The following is a 19,986-nucleotide window of genomic DNA, read 5'->3' as shown; positions in this document are numbered from 1 at the left end:
CCCGAGTTCAAATCCCCATTCAGCCATGAGACTTGCTGGGTGTGACTCTGGGCCTGTCACTTCTCTCTCCACCTAACCTGCTTCACAGGGTTGTTGTGAAGGAACTTGTGGGCTTCTTTGAGAGGCACCCAAAGAGTCCGGGTGGGGAGAGCCGGGTTCAAATCCTGCCCGGCCACTGCCTGTCCCAGGGTTGTTGTGAGGGCACAGTTGGGGGGAGACAGATCTTGCAAGGCGTCGGATCTCCTCCGGGGAAGGGCCGGGTGGAGGTCTGAAAGCAGAAGGCCGGCAGCCTGGGCCAAGCGGGGTCTGTCTGGCCTCCCAGTGCCCCTCTCCCTGGAGGCTCGCTTCGCCCCAGAGCGCCACCCAGCCCTGCCACGAGCGGCAGACGCAGCCTCTACCCAACGGGGAACGGCGAGCAGATGGACTTTGCAGCAGGCCCGGCCGCCGCCGCTGCCAATCGAACCCGACTATTTATAATACCCAAGTCTATCATGATTGACGCTGGCAGCGGAGCAGGAGGGGAAGGTGTCTGCACGCGCACCGCACACACACACACACACGCAACCCGAGCAGGGTTATTTTCTCCGGGAACAAGCTGTTTCCTCCCATCTGAGACCATAAAATCTGGCCTAACTCGTCGGGTTGGTTGCTGGCAGCCTGTCCTCCTCCCCCCCCCGCCCCACTTTCTTTTCTAAATGACACGGACTCCTGTTCTTTCTGTGCTGCGGTCAATTTGCCCTGCATCCGAAAGAGAGGAGGACAAAGAGACCGGCCCGTTCCATGTGAGGGGGCACCCTGGGGTGTCGGGCATGCAGTGTCCAGCGAGGGCGCGGGGCGGTGGGGGGGGGCGGGAGCTCAGGAGGAGGGAAGGCAGCAGACTCGCGAAATTACAGACCCCGTCATGGCCTCACCCATCCCGATGGCCAAGGGGGCCCTGTTGGGTGAGCCCAGAAGGTCCCTCTGGGCTAACAGCCTGTTCTCGTGCCAGAGGCCACCAGGAACCTCACAAGCAGGCCACAGAGACAGCAGCCCTCCCTCCCTCCCGGGAACATCGGACAGCCAGAGGCAGACTGCTTCTGGACACGGAGGCTCCACTGTGCTACCACCGCCACTAGTCCATGAGTCCCAGGAGCACATCCAGTCCTTTGGCAGAGCCACCCAACGGCCCCACCTAATCGCAGGGGCCGCCCACCTGGTTGGACTACAACTCCCATCACCCCCCTGCCACACATAGCTGCGGGAGCACCGCAACGTCCTACTTATTCCTTCGGGGAAGTGGGGATTGCTTCACCGGATGCTGCTGAGGCTTCTTGCCAGCAACCTGCTTCCCCACAGCAGGAACCCCCCCCGAACACTCTGGGAAGCCCCTCCACAGGGAACAGGCACAAGAGCAGCCCAGGGCTGTTTGGCCCTCAGCACAGAGCATGCCAAGGTACACTGCCCTCATCCACAGAGGCTCTTTTCATCCTCACCACCCATTCAGATCGGCAGACCGAGCGCAGCAGTGGCCAGAGGCCCGTTTGGCCCCACGCCCGGATACCCCGGGGGGGTGCTGCTTCCCCGCACGCTGCCTGCAAGAGCCCTTCCACTCCCACACCCTGGTGCTGACGCCGCCTCTGGATAGACGCCCTGCAAGCGGCCGAGGGAGGCCCGCGTGTCTGCTCTCAATCCCGGGCGGGCGGTTTCATTCCCCCAGTCAAACCCGAAACGTGCCTTGCCCTCTGTGGGCCCTGCCGGAGCCAGCCAAGCGGAGAGCACGCCGGGCACGGAACGCGCTCCCAAACGCAAGGGGCGGGGCTTGCTTGTGCCCTCCCTGGCGACGAGGGCAGCGGGGGCAAGTGCCAGCCACCCAAGAGCAGACACTAGCCGAGGCGGACGGAAGTGGCTGGGAGAGGGGAGTGCTTGGCGGGAAGGCGGGGGGGGAGGAGGAGGACCCCCCCACCCCCAGGCAGTGATGGGCACACGGCCCGGCAAAGGGCCGCCCAAGTTCTGACGAGGAGCCTTGTGAGGGCCGGAACCGGCCTGCACTCGTCTATTCCATGGGGAAGCGCCTCCATTCGCCTGGATGGCCATCTCGGGGCTTTCTCCGTCCAGGGCGACTTGGGGATAGGAAGCGAGCCTGGAGGGAAGGGCCAGAGGCCCACAAGGCCAGCCTGCCAGGCCAACCCGGCTCACAAGAGCACCAGGCTCCGGGCTCAGCCAGCCGCACGGCCGGCCGCCAACGGTGAAGAGACCCCGGTCCCACCGTGCTGCGAACTTGTGAAGCTGAGCCCAACGCGCGTTCCGGCCGCAGCCGCCTTCAGGGGCAAAATGCCGCCCCAGGCAATCCTGTTTCAAAACTCTTCTTCCCCAACAGGAAACCATTTCTTGGACTAGCCAGAGTTGAGGGGGCACGTCTGCGGCCCTCTTACGAAGGGGAGCTCATCCCGTTTCTCCATTTCCCTGCAAATTATACCCTTAACGGCCCAGCTGTACCTTCTCGTTTTTCTTCATTTACGCCTCCAACAGCGGCCTGAAAGATGCTCCCGGATACAAGAGCCCTCCTGGTTCTCCCCCAGTAACTTCTTTTCTGAGGTAGACCGACTCTGAACATGGAGGCTCCATTTAGCTGCCCTCAAGCCAAAGCCTAGCTAGAAAAAGTGCTTTGCCCCAACGATCCGGGTGTGTGTGTGTGCGCGCGCAGCAGCCTCTGCTTCAGATTGCTCCTCTCTCCCCCGCCTGGGAGCTGGGCTGCCTGCAGCCTGGTCATTCTTCAGGTAGAGCTGTGCAGTTAGTGGCATAGCTCTGCCTGACGGATGGCCAGCCTACAGGGAGTCCGGCTCGAAGGTGAGCTGCGACTGCTCTCTAGTCCCGCATCCTGTCTCGTAACAGCTCACCACAAGCAGGGTCTGGTGGCAAAAACCGGAGTGCCTTTGATATCCAGAGGCAAACTGCACCTGCCGCACGGAGGCCCGTCCCACACAGCCACAGCGACCAATAGCTTCCTGCGGACTTCTCTTCCATGGCTTTGGCCACTTCTCCTTTGAAAGCCACCCGAGGCGCAGGGCCACCGCCGCACCTTGTGGCAGTGAGTTCCCTAAGCTAGTCCTCCTTCCCCCAGCAGAGAGCTTTTTCGTGCCTGTCTGGATCCAGTTCAGGCAGTGACCCTGGCGGAGTCCTCAGATTAGGGGAGAGGAAGCAGGCCCTCTCCGGGCCTCACACGGGACCCCAGCCTCTGGCTCTAAAAGGGCCTTGCTCTGGCTGGGGGGAGGAGAGAGGGGCAGGAAGGCCACGGCAGGGTGTGTGTGTGTGTGTGCCACTGGGGAGGGGGCCTCCTGCCCAGCGCACTGGATGGCTGCCCTGCCCAGAGCTGGTCAGAGAGCCCTGCATCACAGCCCTGCTCTGAGGCATAAGCAGCGCCCAACCAGATTAGACCCAAGACACCACCAGCACCCGCTCCCCCTCCCGGCAAGCCTTTCAGCCCAGCCTCCTGTTCCCGGTAGCCCCCCAGGCAGGCAACTGCTCCGCAGAGGTAGACTGCTCCTGGACCCGGAGGCCCCACAAAGCCCCCAGACAGGGCAAGGGCAAGGGCGGCGGGTGAGGCCTCCTTTCCTCCCGGAATGGGGCCCCCCAACACTGGCAGCCGCCTTCGAAGGCTGTGCTGCTCCTCCTCCTCCCCGCGCGGCAATAGCAGCAGGGGGGCAGGCCATCCACCAGCCTGCCTTGCGGGAAGGACGGGGCTTCTGAGTCCGGGAGCTGGCGGGGTGGCAGCTGAGAAGCTTCTTCGCCTCTGGAGCGGGCGGGGGGGGGGAGAAAGGCGCCCCCGCTCTGCTTTTCCCAGCAGCAAGCAACAGTGATTGGCTCCCCCGCCACCGCCCGGCCGCGCGCCCGGGATGGCTTCCCCACAGAGCTGGGCTAAACAATTGGGTGGGGCGGGGGCGCGCCTTTGGGGAGGGGAGTCTGGCGGCTACAGCAGCTCCCCAGCCGGCACGAGGGGCTCGCCTCACCCCGGAAACCTGCCCCTCCCTCGGCGTCAGAGGTCCCAGCCTAGCCCGGCTTCGGCGGCTCTTCCCGACGAGCCCAGAAGAGCCTCTCTCTCTCTCTCCTGCTGCGACCCCCGCCTCAGGCTGGGGGAAAGGCCCGCCACCCTCCCCCCCACACCCCTTGAGCCCCAAGAAGCCGGCTCACAAACCCCCCCCCCCCATCTGCAGGGCTGGCGCGCAAAGCTCCGAGACCAACCTGGGGAGGGACGCGCAGCTCCTGCAGCCTCTGCTCCGCAGCAGAGCAAGCCTCCCCTCCCCGTCCCCGCGCCGAGGGCGGCATCCAGGAGACAGGAGCGCGCACGGAGCTCCGCGGCGAGCCTCCCCGAAGCCGGGGTTCCGCAGCTCCTCCCGGGAGGGGCTTCAGGGCAGGGCAGGGCGCAGGGAGGAAGCCCCGGGCAGCCAGCCCAGCCCCTCGCCGCCTCCTCCTCCTCCTCTCGGGGCGCCAGGCAGCGTGCAGGGAGCCTCAGCGCGCACGCGGCTCCCCCGCAGCCACCTCTCGCAACTCCGGGCGCGCCGCGCAGCCCTTCCGCGCGCTTCCCCCCTCCGGCCCCAGCCCGAGCCCCAGCGCGGCGGAGTCGCGCCCAGCCCCCGAGCAGGCAGCGCCCTCCCGCCGCTCCTCCGCGCCGCGCGGCTTACCGGCGGCGGAGCGAGGAGGAGGCGGCGGCGGACGAGGGCCAGGACATCCGCGGGGTCTGCAGGGCCGGCCGGAGCGCGGCGGCGGAGTGCAGGTACCTCTCGGTGTCGGAGTGGAAGCGCTGCTGGATGCGGATGTGGGTGCGCGGCTGGCGCCACAGGTGCTTGGGCGCCTTGGCCAGGCCGGCGCCTTCGCGGCTCAGCTCCATGGCTGCGCGGCTGCGGCTTGCGCGGGCTTGCGCGGGGCTGGCGCCCACGTGGAAGGCGGCAGCAGGACTCGAGGCCAAACTTGCTGCGCTTTGGCGGCCGGGGCTGGCCGGCTCTCGCTTATATAGGGCGGCGGCGGCGCTGCTGCTGCTGAGGGCGCTCCCCCCCCCCGCGGCGAGATTTACGGCGCGCCTCGCCTGGCTCATTCGCCGGCTGCTCTGCCCGCCCTCCCCGAAGAGGCAGCGGCGCTCACAGCCGGGCGGGAGGGAGCAGCAGCAGCAGGTTGCCGGCTGCCGGCGCATCTGCCCCCCCCCGCCGGCAGGCGACTCAGGCGGGCAGCAGCCAAACTGCCGCCTCCTGCCCCTGCCCCTGCCCCTGCCCCTCCCCCTCCCGCCGGGCAGGGCCCCCCGCAAGGGTTCGGGTCGGGAGAGCCCGAGAGGGTCCGCTGGGGGTCGCTGAAAGGCTGGCAGGCGTCGTCCCTGGGGCAGCTGCAGCCCCTGAGCCGGGAGGCGCTGCGGGTGGGGGAGAGAGAGCCCGGCCGCCGGAAGAGGACAGCAACTTGACGGCACTTAATCAATCAATCCGTCAGGTCTATCGAGGGCTATTAGTCCTCCGTGGCTAGAGGCCGCCTTCAGCCTCAGAGGCAAGAGAGGCCTCTGGAGAGGGCATGGCCCCGCCCCTCGCCCGTGGGCTTCCTGGCCGGCAGCTGGTGGGCCACTGTGGGAAAGAGGGAGCTGGGCTGGATGGGCTTCCTTGGCCTCATCCGGCAGGGCTGCTCTCAAGTTCAGGCTACAAAGGCTTCTGCTCCAATAACTCCCTGAGGTGGAGCCACCCTTGTGCAGACGGGTCCCACCCATACAACCTGGCCAAGCCCCCCTGTGTCCGGTGGCATCCCACGCAGGGGCCAGGGCCACCTCCCGCCTCAGAGGCAGGATGCCTCTCCATCCCAGGTGCAGGGGGGCCACCGCAGGGCACCTTCCAGGTTAGCTGCTCAGCCTGGCAAGATGCTTCCCCGTTCAGGCCAATCGCATTCAGTGCGTACATAGCAATGCGCCCAGCAGGGGGAGCAGTCTGGAGAAAACGAAAAAACCCCGGGGGGGGGGGACAGAAACCTTTTTACGCCGGACATACACCGTTCTAGCACTATATCGCAGCGATTAAATCCGAAACAAGGCATGGGCAATGTGGACGGCACCCTCCTGTCCGCGTCGGGGCTGCGGTGGCACCACACAGGAAGGGTGGAAGCACACTTCCGGGACATGCCATGACCCACCCCGTTGCAGGACCTCGTCTGGAAAGCGCCCGGGAGGGAGGGCCTGCCCCCTCTCAGCTCTTGCCTGTGGGCTTCCCAGAGGCATCTGGTGGGCCACTGTGGGTGGGGAAACAGGGTGCTGGGCTGGAGGGGTCTTCTTGGGCCTGATCCAGCAGGGCTGCTCCGGTGTTCCTATGTGGGAATGGGGCCACTCAGCCCCATCTGCAAGGCGCTTCAGCCAGTGCCGGGTTCCCAGCCTGGCTGGGGGCGCCTTTCCCTGCTTCAGGAGGCACATCGATGTGTTCCCTATTACCACGTGGCCCCCGCGGTTTGCGAGCGGCTTCAGCCAGCCCAGCGAAGGGTTCCCAGCCTGGCTGGGAATGGGTCTCGCTGACCTTTGAGGCAGGGAAAGGGGCTCCCGGCCAGGCTGGAGACCCGGCCCGGGCTGCAGGGCCTTGCGAATGGGGGCCGCGCAGCCCCGTTCCGGCATAGGGCCAGGCCTCCTGTCAGGGGCGGGGCGAGGGCGCCTAGGGGCTGCCACTGGCGGGTTGCACCCACGCCGCCACCAGCCTGCCAGGGCCACGTTGCGATGAATGGGGCTCAGGCTCGCCCTAGCCTCCCTGAGGATGAACCTCAGTGCCGCATTCACGGAAACAAGCCTTTCGGAAGAGACCAAAGGCCCAGCAGGGGCACCAGCACACCCCGCAGGCTTTCTGAGGACACCCTTGGCTTCCGAGGCGGGAGGCGGGATTCCTCCTGCCTAGGCCCCAGCAATCTGTTTCCAGTGACTCAGACCGCTCCGCTCCGCTCCGCAGGCCACCGTGAGCAGGGTGGGGGGGAGGGGGAAATGGCCCCCAAGGCACGCCCTCCTCCTAGGGAGCCGCCCTGCCCCCCACCCCGTCCCTGCCCCCCTTCACCCTGTTCTTCAGACTCTGGTTTTCTGCACCGAGCGTTGATGGCTTCCAATGTGGGCATGTGAATCGAGGAGCTGACGGGGGGGGCAGCAGCCCACAGCCCCACAGGCGGGGAAGCTGGATGGCCACTCTGCTGCATGGTGGTGCTGCTGGCCCCGCTCTCGGGGTGGGGGTGGGGCAGCTTCTCCGCAGGCTCCGAGGACTGCTTGGTCTCTCCCAGGCTCTGGGACCCGGGAGGGAGGGGGGCAGCCCGTCCCGATGTGGCTGCTGCCTCCTCTCTTCTCCAGGGCCCCAAGGAGAGAAGGGCCTTTCAGCCAGCAGGCTGCCTGCATGCCCACTGCAGGCCCCTCTGCCCCTGGCTGTGACTCCTCCCTCTTTGCAAGCCGCTGTCCGCCAAGTCAGACCCTGGGTCCCAACAGCCCAGCCCCGTCTGCTCTGGCTGGCAGCCCTCTCTCTCGGGTTGCAGGCAGAAGCCTTTGCCTGGAATTGCTCCCTGAGGGCCTTTCGGCTGGCCCTGCTCTTCTGCGGGCTGCGTCTCTCCGCCCGGGTGGCTGGCTGGCTGGCTGGCGGGACGGGCAGCGTCTCTCTGTCTGGGGCACAAAAGGGCTCCGACCTGCCTCACCCTTCCCTTGGCCACCTTGTCCTTCCAGGCGGGGGGCCAGCTGGGACAGCTGAACTCAGCTGAATGGCATCCTCAGGAACAGAGGAAGCGGCCTTGAGCTGCTACCAGTTCTGGCTGCCTAGACTGGCAGCAGCAGCTTCTCCAAGGGGACAGGCAGGGGTCTCTCTCAGCCCTGCTGGAGATGCAGCTGCCAGGGAGGGGGCTTGGGAGGACCTTCATCAGAGCAGCCCTGCTGGATCAGGCCCAAGGAGGCCCATCACACCGTGGCCCACCCGATGCCTCTGGAAGCCTCCAGGCCGGAGTTGAAAGGGGCAGGCCCTCCCTCCTGCTGTGACTCCCCTGCAACTGGGACTCAGAGGCATTCTGAGGTTGGAGGTGGCCCGTAGCCCTCCAACTAGCAGCCGTTGATAGACCTCTCCTCCATGAAGTTATATCCAAACCCCTCTTCAAGCCATCCAGGTGGTTGGCTGTCACCACATCTTGTGGCAGAGAATCCCACAAGTGGATGATGCGTTGTGTGGAAAAGTATGCTGGTCCTAAATTTCCTGGCAATCCATTTCATTGGATGGCCCCTAGTTCTAGTGCGATGGGAGAAGAATTCCTCTCTCTCCACCTTCTCCACCCCATGCATGGAGAAAGGCACCTGCTTGCTTCCACATGCAAGCAGGCAGGTGCCCCCCCATCCCCCAAGGGGAAGATCTTGCTCACACATGTCATCTCCCCACTCAAATGCCAACCAGGGCAGACCCTGCTGAGCAAAGGGGACCGTTCCTGCCGGCTGCCCCAAGACCAAGGCTAGCTGCTGAAGAGCTGCAAAATGCCTCCGTTCAGGCAAGTGGCATTCAAAACGTCGCCAGCAGGGAGAGCAGCAGCCTCGTGGAAACGAACCACCAAAAAACCCAGCCACTTTCTTAGGCCGGATATGCAACGTCCTAGCCCTCTATCGCAGCGATGAAATCCGAAACAAGGCCCTGGCAATGTGGCTCCCTGCTGTGTCACGACGCAGGCAGTGTGGAAGCCCCCTTCCGAGGCCCGCCGTGACCCCACTGCAGGGCCTGATCTGGAAAGCGCCCAGCCCTCCTCCCTCCTGGTAAAGCCAGAGCAGGCAGAGAGTCCCTCCCAGCTGCCCTCTGCCTCCTCCGAGTCCCCCTTCCCAGCCTCCCCCTCCCCTGCTGGCAAACCACTTTCCGGCCCGCAGGGGAAGACAGAGACGGGCTTGCCACGCTCCGGGCTGGCTTTTCTCTCCGGGAGCTGCTTCCCAAGAGGGGCCGCTCCAAAGGGGCCCCGGAGAAGAAGCCTCTCCCTTTGCCCTGCTGCTGCTGCTGCTGCTGCTGCTGCTGCTGCTGCTGGGGTGGAGGGCGCCGGTTCCGAGACCCTGGGCTCCACCGCCTCGCTCGGCGCCAGAGGCTCCCGCGCAGCCCAGCGGCCTGCCCCTCCCTGCTTGGAGCGTGGAGCTGTGGCTCAAGGCACCGGGGCAGAAGGCGGCCACCCGCTCCCCTCCGCCAGGGCACCCCGCTGCGGTGGAACTGCCTTCTCCCCCCCGCCGGGGTTTGGGGGAGGCGGAGGGGAGCTCCCCCAGGCCTATCGCTCCTTCTCTTCTCCTTAAGCTGGCCGGGAAACGGGGCTGCTGATGGATTTGGGCTGCCGCTGCGGTTTCCTTGCAAACCACCCTGGGCCAGACGAGGCGTTTGGCTTTGTTTTGAAGACAAATGTTGAGGCAAAGAGCATTTCCACTCCATTGAGAAGTTTGCTGCCAACTCTTCTGACTGGTTGAGGCTGTGGACTACCCAGAAGGAGGACTCTGCCGGGAGAAGCCAGAGCCTCTCCCCTGCCTCTGGGGAGCTCCCGAGCAGGAGGCCACAAATGGCCCTCCTCTGTGCTTTGTCCCTAGCACTTAGGGATAAAGAAGACTGCCTCTGAACATGGAGGCTCCATCTCACTCCTTTGGCTGAGAGGCAGGATGGCGAGGTCCCTTTCGGCACCTAAGAGATGGCCTTGCTGTATCAGATGCTAAAGGTCCACCTCGGTCCCGTCTCTGGCTTCAGTCTCATAGTGGCCAGCCGGATGTCTCCAGCAAGCCCTTCCCTGTGGCTAGCTCTCCGGCACCTGGCCATGGATCTCGCTGAGTGGCTCTGGCCCTTTCACTTGCCCCTCACACCCTAACCTACCTCCTAGGGTTGTTGTGTGAGGATAAACATAACCATGGACACCACCTTGGGCTCTTTGGAGGGAGAGCAGAATAGAAATGTAAACCAATAAAGATAGACTCCACCTGGGCATGGAGGCTTCATTTAGCCACCATGAATCAAAGCTGCAGAGAGGCCACTTGCCCTCCATGCATTTGCCTCATCGCTTTTGAAAGGCCTCTGTGCAGTTCAGCCCCACCCTCCCGCACCGTAACCCAAAGGGGCATTCCTCCAAATGCCGGCAAAGGAAGACCTGTGCCCCCATCTTCCCTGGCTGGCTGGCTGCCTTCTCGTGCCTGGACTTTTTTCTCAATTTGTCTCAGAAGCTCCACAAATATTCACAAATTAACATCCTGAAGGGGGGAAAGACGTCTTTGTGCAGCCAGCCTTCTGCAACGTGATTTCCTTCCCAACCAGACATTTAAGAAACACCATCAACCGCCGCAATAAAAGGAGATTATTCATCCCCTCGCTTGAAGAAAGCCAGACATCAAAACTCTACCGGAGGACGGTTAAAACCAGACGCGGAGATCTGGGTTTGGGAGCCAGAGAGAAGGGAAATTACTTTCCGTGCACGTAGAAAGGTGTGTGAGCGGCAGAAAGAAGGGAAGAGCAGAGAGCGGGAGGCAGGCGCTTTGCTCAACAGGCGAAAGGAGCCCCATCAATAATCGGGGACAGCAATTAAGGGCAGCGCCTGCGAGGGAGGGCCGCCTGCCTTCCTCGAGGGCTCGGCGTACGGATGAGAAGAGCCGGCATCTGCCACTTCGCCCCGAGTGCTCCCAGGAACAGTGACAACTACTCCATTTTCGGAGCATTCAGACTAAGAGCTGGGTGGATCTGTCGATCGATCTAGCTCTCTATCTAATTTATGAGCTCCCAATGCAGAACCTCAGTCCAAAGACGGCCCCCGCCTCTCCGCCCAGCAGCCTGCTCCCCACAGCGCCCCAACCTTCCCCAGTTAAAAGGGGGTTTGGCGAAATCACGGAGGATGTCTAGCCACAGTTATTACCCACTGGATAAGCAAGCAGAGCTTCCATATACAGAGGAAGTACAGCTCTGAATGTCAGGTGCTGGGGAGAAACCACAGAGGAGCCCCGTTGCGTTCCTGCCCTGCTGATGGGTTTCCAGGGGGCATCTGACTGCCCCCTGTTGGAAGCAGGATGCTGGGCTAGATGGGGACCAATCCAGCCAGTGCTGGCCAAAGCCGAACAGCAGATGGCAGCCTGCCTCCCGTCCCCTTCCTCTTTTCCTGTCCAAACCACCCCCTGCCCTCCCTTCCCCCTTTCCATCCTCTCCCGAAGAGAAAAGGTGCTCTTGTGGGCTGAATCCTGCCCTGCATTCAGGAGGGCTCCCCCCCCGCCCCGCCCCGCCCCGCCCACCAGGAGAGCCCTCTGCACAGACTCCGAGCCTATCAGCAGCACTGTGTGGGTTCCCAGGCCCCGAGCTGGAAGGACCCCCAGCCAGGGTGCTGGCCTCTCGGGCCCCCTACCTTAGAGCCGCGGGGTCCTCGAGGCAAATGCATGGAGGTGCGCACTCCTCGATGGTGAAGACCACGTGGCCACGCTCCAGCTCCGGCGCCCGGCTGGTGTCCCCGGTGGAGGCATGGCGAGCGGCGAGGGGCGGGAGCAACGGAGTCCCGGAAAAACGGCGCTTGACCGCGCTGCTGGGGGGTGCCCCGATGCCAGGCCCCAGGTCAAGGGGCTCTCGAGATTTCTGTGTCAAGAGAGAGGGGAGGGGGAAAGGGGGTCAGCAGAACTCTCCGCCTGCAGGCCGGTGGGACCTCCCAGTTGCCTGTCTCTGGGGAGACAGAGAACCCCCCAAGAACTCAACCTGGAGAATGCCTACCTGGCCCAGCATTGCCTAGGAAAGCCCTCTCTGGACCACCCCCCCCCGCTCCGTGAATGGATTTGGGGAGAACTGGAGTCCTGAGAAGAGCATGCAGCCCCCCTATCTGGAAAAGGCCCCCAATAGGGAGAGGGTGCGGCTGGCCCAGAGGCCCCGCATGTGGGGCTCGGAGCTCCGTCCTCCAGATGCCAGCTGGGGAGGCCTCCTCTCTGCCTTCCACGCCCCGACCCTCCTTCTCCGTCATTTCTGTGGGGCCAGGAGCATGCAGGGCGCTTGAATGGGTTACCCACAGGGTGCTCTCTGCTCCTTTCCAGCCCTGCGAGGGAGGCCACTGCGCGGTTTTGTTTTCCTTTGGCAAAGGGGGGAGGGAGGCAGAGAGGGGCCCCTGGCCCAAAGGGGGCTGCAAAATGGCCGGGGGCCCTTGCCCGCTTCACTCTCCCTCCTCCCGGCCTTTTCTCCGAGCAGCTCAGGGTGGCATCCAAGGTGGGGTCCCCACAACCCCCCTGCGAGGTAGGCCAGGTGAGCAGATGGTTGGCCCGCCTGCCACCTCCTCTGCCTGCAGTGGCCTCCAGGTCTCGGGCAGAGAGAGGCCACCAGTGGGAGGCTTTCAATGGGGGGGGGCACAACGCCTCTCCTCCCCCACTGAACGGGGGGCGGGGGTGGTCTTGGCCCCTGCTCCGGTCCTGGCAGCTGGTCTGGGTGAAAAGCACCAGCCGGCCCACCAGCAAAGACAACAAAGCAGCCTCCTTGGGACCCGGGTTGCCGGGGAGCTCTGTCAAGTCCTGGGGCTAATGAGGCCTCATTTGCTCAGCTAATTGCCCTCCCGCCAGAGCCATCCATCCTCCCTGCTGCCACCTTAATGGATGGCCCCGGGCGGGGTGTGTGTGTGTGTGTGTGTGTGAGTCCCAGGTTGTGGGGCAGCCAGCTGGAAAGAACGCAGGAGAGGAGAGCAGAGCCCTGGCAAGGGGGGCGGGGAGGGTGGGGGCAAGACTGCAGAACGGGGGGGGGGCAGCAAGGGCGGGGGGGCAGAGAATGAAGGCTCCAGCAGTGAGTCAGCCACAGGGCCCTGGCAGCGACGGAGGCCCAGGAAGGACCCCAGCGAGGGGCCCAAGACCCCCCCCCGAGCAACTTGGGCAGCACCTGCACACGCCTGAAGCTGTGCAGCCTGGTGGGTCAGGCAGGATGTAGGACACCCCCAGCCTTTTCAGAAGAGGCGGGGTCTCTCAGTGGAACCTCTGTGCTCAGGAGGAGTCTACCTCCAAATCCCCGGTGATGCTAGGGGACGCCCAGGGGGAGGAAGGGTGGCGGCTTTCTTCCTGTTCCTCCCACGGAGAAGTGCCAGTGCCCGTGAGACGCCCCCAACTCCAGACTGGGAAGAGGAGAGCTGGCCTTCTGGCAGCCAGTACGCATGGCCCCCTTTGCTCAGGAGGGTCTGCCCTGGTTTGCATTTGAAAGGGAGACAACATGTGTGAGCACCAGTGATGCAGCTGCCTGTCCAGAAGGCCAGAAGCAGGCGCTCCCCATGACAGCAGCTGCCCCCCCTGGCCAGCCCCACCCAGACAGCCAGAGAAGCTGAGAAGTACGACACTCCCTCCCTGTGCAGCATCCGCCTTCCACGCCCTGGGAGATGTTCCCCTCCTCATCTGCAAGCCTGCTGTGCAGGAGGCTCCAAGTTCCCTCCCTGGCAGCATCTCCAAGATCGGGCTGAGAGAGAGAGACTCCCGCCTGCAACCTGGGAGACGTCACTGCTGCCAGTCTGTGTAGACGACACTGAGCTAGACGGACCAAGGGTCTGACTCAGTAGATGGCAGCTTCCCAAGCTCCTATGCATCTTAGCTTGTGAACTTATTAAAGTGGTGGTTCTCTTCTGTCGAGCAGATGAGGAGCAACTGGCCTTCTCCAACCCGCCCCGCACAGCATCCCTCTAGTGGCTGCTCTTGGCATCTGCTTCCCCTTTCTTTTTGGATTGTGACTGTGAGCCCCATCTGTGGACAGGAAAGGAAAGGTTGTGCCATCGAGTCGGGTGTCAACTCCTGGCGCCCACAGAGCCCTGTGGTTTTCCTGGTAGAACGCAGGAGGGGTGGACCGTTGCTGTCTCCCGCACAGTGTGAGATGATGCCTTTCAGCACCTTCCTATGTTGCTGCTGCCTGATAGAGGTGTCTGGGAAACACACCAGCGCCGGGATTCGAACCGACAGCCTCCTGCACTCTAGGCCGGTCGCTTCCCCACTGCGCCCTTAGGGGGCCCTCTCATTTCTGTGGTTTATTTGTTTTTCCGTGTAAATGGACTTTGTGGACTCGAGTGGAAGAGTGGGGTATGACTCTCTGCCGCCGGAGTTTCCATGTCAGCGCTGGTTCCGGTTCACAGCCCCTCCCTGGGCCTGGCAGGGAGAAGTGATGGACGGCCCATTGAGTCTGCCTGCAGAGCCATTAACCTTGCCCTGGTGCTAATTGCCACCGCCGCCCCCCCCCCCGCAGAGCGGAGGAGCAGGGCAGTCGCTCACTGGCTTGGCAGACAACCACGCAGCTGCTGCCTGCCCGGGCGGGGGAGCCACTCCTCTCCCCGCCTGCCCCCCCCGCTTTATTTCACCCCATTCCCAGACATGCCAGTTCCAGGGGTGGGGGCTGGTTCCAGCCAGCTGGCAGCAAGGACCGGCAGAGGGTGAGGGTCAGAAGCCACCCTGGCCTCTCCTCCCTGCTGCCTGGGCATTGCCGGCCAGAGCAGGCAGCCTCTGCGGTCGGTCGCCCCCCTTGGGTGCCTCCCTCTCAGAAGGTCCAACTCGCTCCAGGATTTCATGCTTCCGTCCCAAGAGCAAGGAGGGGCCCTTCTGCGTTGGGACTTAACACGGACACAGAGGTTGGTGCCCCCCCCCCGTTACAAAGCTGCCTCCACACCCTCAGTCCACCGAGTCCAGTATTGTGACTACTCTGACTGGCAGCAGCTCCGTCCCAGCCGCCGAGTCCGAGGGAGGCTTCCCCTGGCCCTGCTTGCCCAAATGCAGGGAACTGAGGCACCTGAAACCTCTTCCATGCCGAGTCCTCCCCGGACTGAGCTATGGGGGCTCCTGAGGAGCATAGGATGACTGGTCCCCCTAGCTAAGCAGGGTCCACCCTGGTTGCAGATGAAAGGGAGACCAGAAGTGTGAGCAGCCCTGGAAGAGACTCCCCGCCCCGGAGGGGATGGAGCCACGCTGGGAAGAGCAGGAGCAGGTCCCCAGTTCCCTCCCTGGCAGCAGCTTCTCCAAGACAGGGCTGAGAGAGATTCCTGCCTGCAACCTGGGAGAAGCCGCTGCTGCCAGTCTGTGAAGAGGATACTGAGAGAGACAGACCAAGGGTCTGACTCCGTAGATGGCTGCTTCCTCTGTCCCTATGCTGCCTTATACCTAGCCTGGCCCTCGGCCCCTCCAGCCCAGGACCGTCTACTCTGACGGGCAGCATCTCCCAGGAAAAGAGAGAGAGCGCTTTTTCGGCTCTGCTGCCTGAGGGCCTCGCAAGCCAGGAGATGGAACCTGGGACCTCCGGCCTGCCAAGCAAGGCTCCACTTCCCCTCTGAGCTGCAGCCCGCTGTGCCCTGCCCAGATCTGAACGCAGCCCCCCTCCCTGGTGGCTGAAGCGCACGGTGCCATTTCAACGCAAAGAACACCACGAAGCTGGGGGGGGAGATTGGGGGGGCAGCCCCTTTGGCCGTGGGCGCAGCAGGAGCAGGCCAAAGATGTGGGTCCCCCCCCCCCCCGAGCAGCAGCAGCAGCAGCAGCAGCAGCACCCCCCCCCCGGCCTGTGAACAGCAGAAAGCTGCCTGGCCGGCCGCTGGAGAGGCCTGACCCATCACCAGGGAGCCGAAGGGGTGCGGCTGCTGCTGCTGCTGCTGCTGGCACAGCGCCACTGACGCATCCACAGCACAGGTTAGGGCTTGCCTGCTGAGACCCACGGGGGAGGGGGGAGGGGAGGGCCAGGTGGCCTGACCCACGCCAAGGTGAGGGGGTGGATGAGGCCCTCTACCCCCCGGAACTCTCTCCATCCTCTGCTTCCAGGGAGCCTCCCACCCACCACTTCGCAGAGAGGCAAGCGGAGAAATCATCATCGTCGTCATCAATTCGATTGCTGTACCGCCCTTCCAAAAATGGCTCAGGGCGGTTTACACAGAGGAATAACAAACCAATCAGATGGCTCCCAGGCTGTCCCCAAAGGGCTCGCAATCTAAAAAGAAACATGAGACAGACACCAGCAGCAGCCACTGGAGGGGTCCTGTGCTGGGGGTGGAGAGGGGGGCCAGTTGCTCTCCCCCTGCTCAATCAAGAGAATCCCCACGTTAAATGGGTGCCTCTTTGCCACCCCAGTTCTTGGCCCAAGCAAGGCCGGCGCCAGCCCACGGCTCCCCGAGGGAGGCAAGTGCCCAGGCCCCACTGCCAGCCCCTGGGTGCCCCCCCCGTGCCTTTCTTTGGTGGCAGAGGTTGGGGGGGGGAGGAGGAGGAGAGCGCCCTCACCTGCTCCATCACACACCCCCGGGGGAGGGAGGGGACCCGCCAGAGAGGCCCACAATGCTCCGTGCCTGTTATCACCGTCATCCTTACAACCACCCTGCCAGGCAGGCTAGCCAGGCAGAGGTGGCAGCGAGCTGAAAGGGGGGTCTTCAAGCCCAGCAGATCCCAGAGCAAAAGGGCCGCTCTATGGGAGGTTCGTGACCCAAGTGGGCTGTGAGCTGAGGAAACCCCCCCCCCGGGGCACAGGACAGGCTCCAGCCCGACCCCCCCCCCCGCTAGACCAGATCCAGCGCTCTGGCTCCCCCCACCCGGGACTCTCCCCTTCCCGACAGGGCCAGCCGCAGCCTTGGCTTACCTCCATGCTCAGGAAGGACATGGCCGTCCGGCTGCGACGCATCCCGGCACAATCTCCCGGCCCTGCAAGGGGAAGAAGAGAGGCCATGTGAAGGCTCCGGCCCCTATGCTTGGGGGGCTTTTTCGTTTAGCAAAATGTCTTCGGGGGGCACGACTGAGCCATATAAAATGAAGTGTGGCATGGAGGGAGGGAGAGAGAGAGAGAGAGAGAGAGAGAGAGATCCTTCTGCCTCTCTTGCAAGCAGGAGTCATGCCATGACACTGGCAGGCAGAAGCTTTGGGGCGGCCAGCAGGGAGGTCCCTCCTCACACGGCCCACAATTAACCTGTGGAATTCATTGCCACAGGATGGAGTGAAGGCCACTAGTCTAGATGGCTTTCCAAGGGGCTTAGGCGCATGCATGGAGGACAAGTCTATCAACTGCTCCTGGCGTGCAACATAATTAAAACTGACGCAGCATTGGTAGCGCACACCGCCCGATTACATCCCATCAATCAAAACCTCTCCCCTAGATGTTGGGGAGGCTGTGCTGAGGAGGCTCCATTTTTCATTCGTGGTGGGGAAGAGAGCTGGTCTGGTGGCAGCAAGCATGGCTTGTCCTCTTAGCCAAGCAGGGGCCGCCCTGGTTTGCATTTGAATGGTCTTGCAGTATTACTGCACATTCCTGGTGCTCAGTTTTCGCAAACTAGACCCTCTTTTAGCTTTACTCTCGCTCTTTGGGGATTTCAACAAAGATTGCAACATTTAAAGAACTCACAGCCCTTTTGTTAGTTGTGGCTTGTATAGAAATAGCCAGGCAGTGAAAACTAGCTCATGGTTTAGGCACCAGTTCTTGAGGGTACGGCATTTAGCCTTGGTGGCAGAAACATGAACTGATCAGAGGAGACAGAGGCCAGGGTTAATCAAAGACAACCTCTTTACCCCCCTGGAATTCCCTTTCCTTCACTATGTTAGCAGTGGGTTCACTTCTCTCTCTCCTAACTAGCATAAGAGCTTTTGGAATGGTGCACTTAATTACATAGGAACACAGGAAGCTGCCATATACTGAGTCAGACCACTGGTCCACTTCACTCAGTATTGTCTTCACAGACTGGCAGCGGCTTCGCCAAGCTTGCAGGCAGGAGTCTCTCTTAGCCCTGTCTGGAAGATGCTGCTGCCAGGGAGGGAACTTGGAACCTTCTGCAAGCAGGTGCTCTTCCCAGAGCGTCTCCATCCCCTGAGGGGAATAGCTTGTTGTGCTCACACATGTGGTCTCCATATGCAACCAGAACATCAGAAGAGCCCTGCTGGATCAGGCCCAAGGAGGCCCATCTAGTCCAGGATCCTGTTTCCCACAGTGGCCCACCAGATGCCTTTGAGAAGCCCACAGGCAAGAGCTGCTGAGGGCACACTCTCTCTCCTGTTGCTGCTACCCTGCAACTGGGATTGAGAGGCATCCTGCCTCTGAGGCTGGAGGTGGTCCACAGCCACCAGACTAGCCGCCATGGATAGGCCTATCCTCCACGAATCTGTCCAAGCCCCTTTGAAAGCCATCCAAGCTGGTGGCCATCACCACACCCCGTGGCAAGGAGTTCCATAGATTAATTATGCGCTGTGTGAAAAAGTACTTCCTCTTGTCGGTCCTCAATTTCCCAACCTTTGGTTTCATGGGGTGACCCCGGGCTCCAGTGTGGTGAGAGAGGGAGGAAAATGTCTCTCTGTCCACAGTTTTATACACCTCAGTCATGTCTCCCCTTGGTCACCTCGTTTCCAAGGTCAAGAGCCCCCGATGCTGCAGCCTTGCCTCCTAAGGAAGGTGCCCCAGGCCGCTGGTCCTCTGGGCGGCCCTCGTCTTCTGCACCTTTCCCAGTTCTACAATCTCCTCCTTGAGATACGGTGACCAAAGCCGTACGCAGCACATAAAACCAGGGTGGACCCTACTTCGTAAAGGGGGCAATTCATGCTCGCTACTCCGAGACCAGCTCGGCTAGCCACAGAAAAATTAAAAACTGATCCTATAACCCTTCACTTCCCTTCTCCCCTCCCCCCCTTTTTTTACCGGCTTCAATTTCTCAGAGCTCAAAACAGACCTCTCCGGAAGGATGTTTGTAAGTTTGCTGTATTGTTGATATACACTTTTTTCCTTCTTTATCTGTTGTTTACATACTTGTAAAGCACTTTACTAAACATGATTATAAACAAGCGATGGCTGTGGTGCCCCAAGAGAACCTCCATGTTGAGAGGTTGTCTACCTCCGATTACCAGCTGCCGGAGCCCGACGGCAGAGGAGGGATCTACTGCCCTGCCCATGATGGTGTGGGCTCCTTGCGGGTGGCTGGACCTTGCTGGGAGCGGGGAGCCAAGCAAGGTGAACCGGCCATCCTTCTGCGAGACGCCTCCGCTTGCTTGAGGCATCGGCCATCAAGAGATGAACTTGGCCGGCTGCAGCCAGCAGCAGAAGAGGTGCTGCCTCTGGGAGCCGCCTGCCCGGCCGTCTCTGGCACCTGGACATCGGACACATTTAAATACGAGCCTCCTCACTTCTTGGTTGCCCCTCCATGTGTGCCGCTGGCCCTTGTCCAGGCTGGCCCCGGAGGAAGAGGCAAGAAAGCCACTTGCCGCCGGCCTGGGGAAGAGGCATGCCCGGCCCGGAGCCGGTCTGCTTCGGCTTCCTGCCTGTCCTCCTCGACATCTGGACAGGAATTCGAGCTGACGCCCGCGAGAGACCACCTTCTCTAGCAGCACTCAGGGCACAAGGGTGGAGGCCAAATGTCCAGGAGGAGAGGGCTCCTCTGCAGCCTTCCCCGCTCGGCTGGAGAAGGCCCCGGAGCGCCCTTTCCCTCTGGCTTGCAGGCAGCCGAACATTAGCAGGAGGCCGCCAGCTTCTTTGGGACATGAAGCCGCCTGGCGCAGGTAGCAGGAAAGCCACACCAGTTGGAACTCCCCACCACCACCGCCCCTCACCACTTTACCTCCAGGGGAAAGCCGCCCCCCCCCCCCCCGCCGCGCGCGCCTAAAGTCTGCGTCTTAAAGACACAAGCGCTGGAATGGCCGGAGAGCGTTGGCCACCTGACGGGGCAAAGTTCTTCTGCCGAAAGCAGAAGCTGCGGTTTCCCGGCGGAGGGGCCCACAGCAAGCTCCACAGCAGGGGCCCAAGCAGGGGCCAGCCCGAGAGCCCCCCCCCCCCAGCCCGCCTCCCCTGGCCTGCCGCCAGGCCCTTCTTGCCCGCGCAGGACTCACGCTGGGCGGGCAGAGCAGAGACCCTCCTGGGCGGCGGCGGCGCTCCGCTTGGCAATGGGCGAGGCTGCCCCGGCTGCTCAGAAAGCCTCCCGGTGGTGGGGCGGCCACTTCCCTTCCCCTTCGCAGGTTCGCAGCGGCGCTGGGCTTTAACCCTTGGCTGCCCGGCCTGTGAGCGCTTTCTCCGCTGGGGAGCAATTCCCACCCAAGCGGCACCTGCAGGCCGGGCCGGGCCGGGGGGGGGGCGCTTATCC

The 19,986-nt window shown here is 62.9% G+C and overlaps 1 protein-coding gene across 2 annotated transcripts in view; it reads right to left on the bottom strand.

Annotated features, from left to right (window-relative positions):
• Positions 1–19,758, bottom strand: part of LOC128343156 (cAMP-specific 3',5'-cyclic phosphodiesterase 4C-like) — a 59,277-nt gene extending 39,519 nt beyond the window's left edge. Inside the window, exons 1-3 of one of the 2 annotated variants that reach the window (XM_053291724.1) lie at positions 19,736–19,758; positions 16,518–16,579; positions 11,326–11,549 (exon numbers count right to left, since the gene is read on the bottom strand). In XM_053291724.1, coding sequence (XP_053147699.1) covers positions 11,326–11,549; positions 16,518–16,559 — 266 coding nt within the window. In that variant the 5' untranslated portion in view covers positions 16,560–16,579; positions 19,736–19,758. Of the gene's footprint in view, positions 1–4,658; positions 4,932–11,325; positions 11,550–16,517; positions 16,580–19,735 lie in introns of those variants that run through there. The other variant, XM_053291725.1, reaches the window with a different exon arrangement.
• Between the last annotated feature and the right edge of the window lie 228 nt (positions 19,759–19,986).

The sequence above is a fragment of the Hemicordylus capensis genome, chromosome 2, assembly GCF_027244095.1.
Source record: "Hemicordylus capensis ecotype Gifberg chromosome 2, rHemCap1.1.pri, whole genome shotgun sequence".
In the NCBI taxonomy this organism is placed as follows: Eukaryota; Metazoa; Chordata; class Lepidosauria; order Squamata; family Cordylidae; genus Hemicordylus; species Hemicordylus capensis.
Note: the sequence above shows the minus strand (reverse complement) of the source record. Positions and strands in the feature narration are given on the sequence as shown.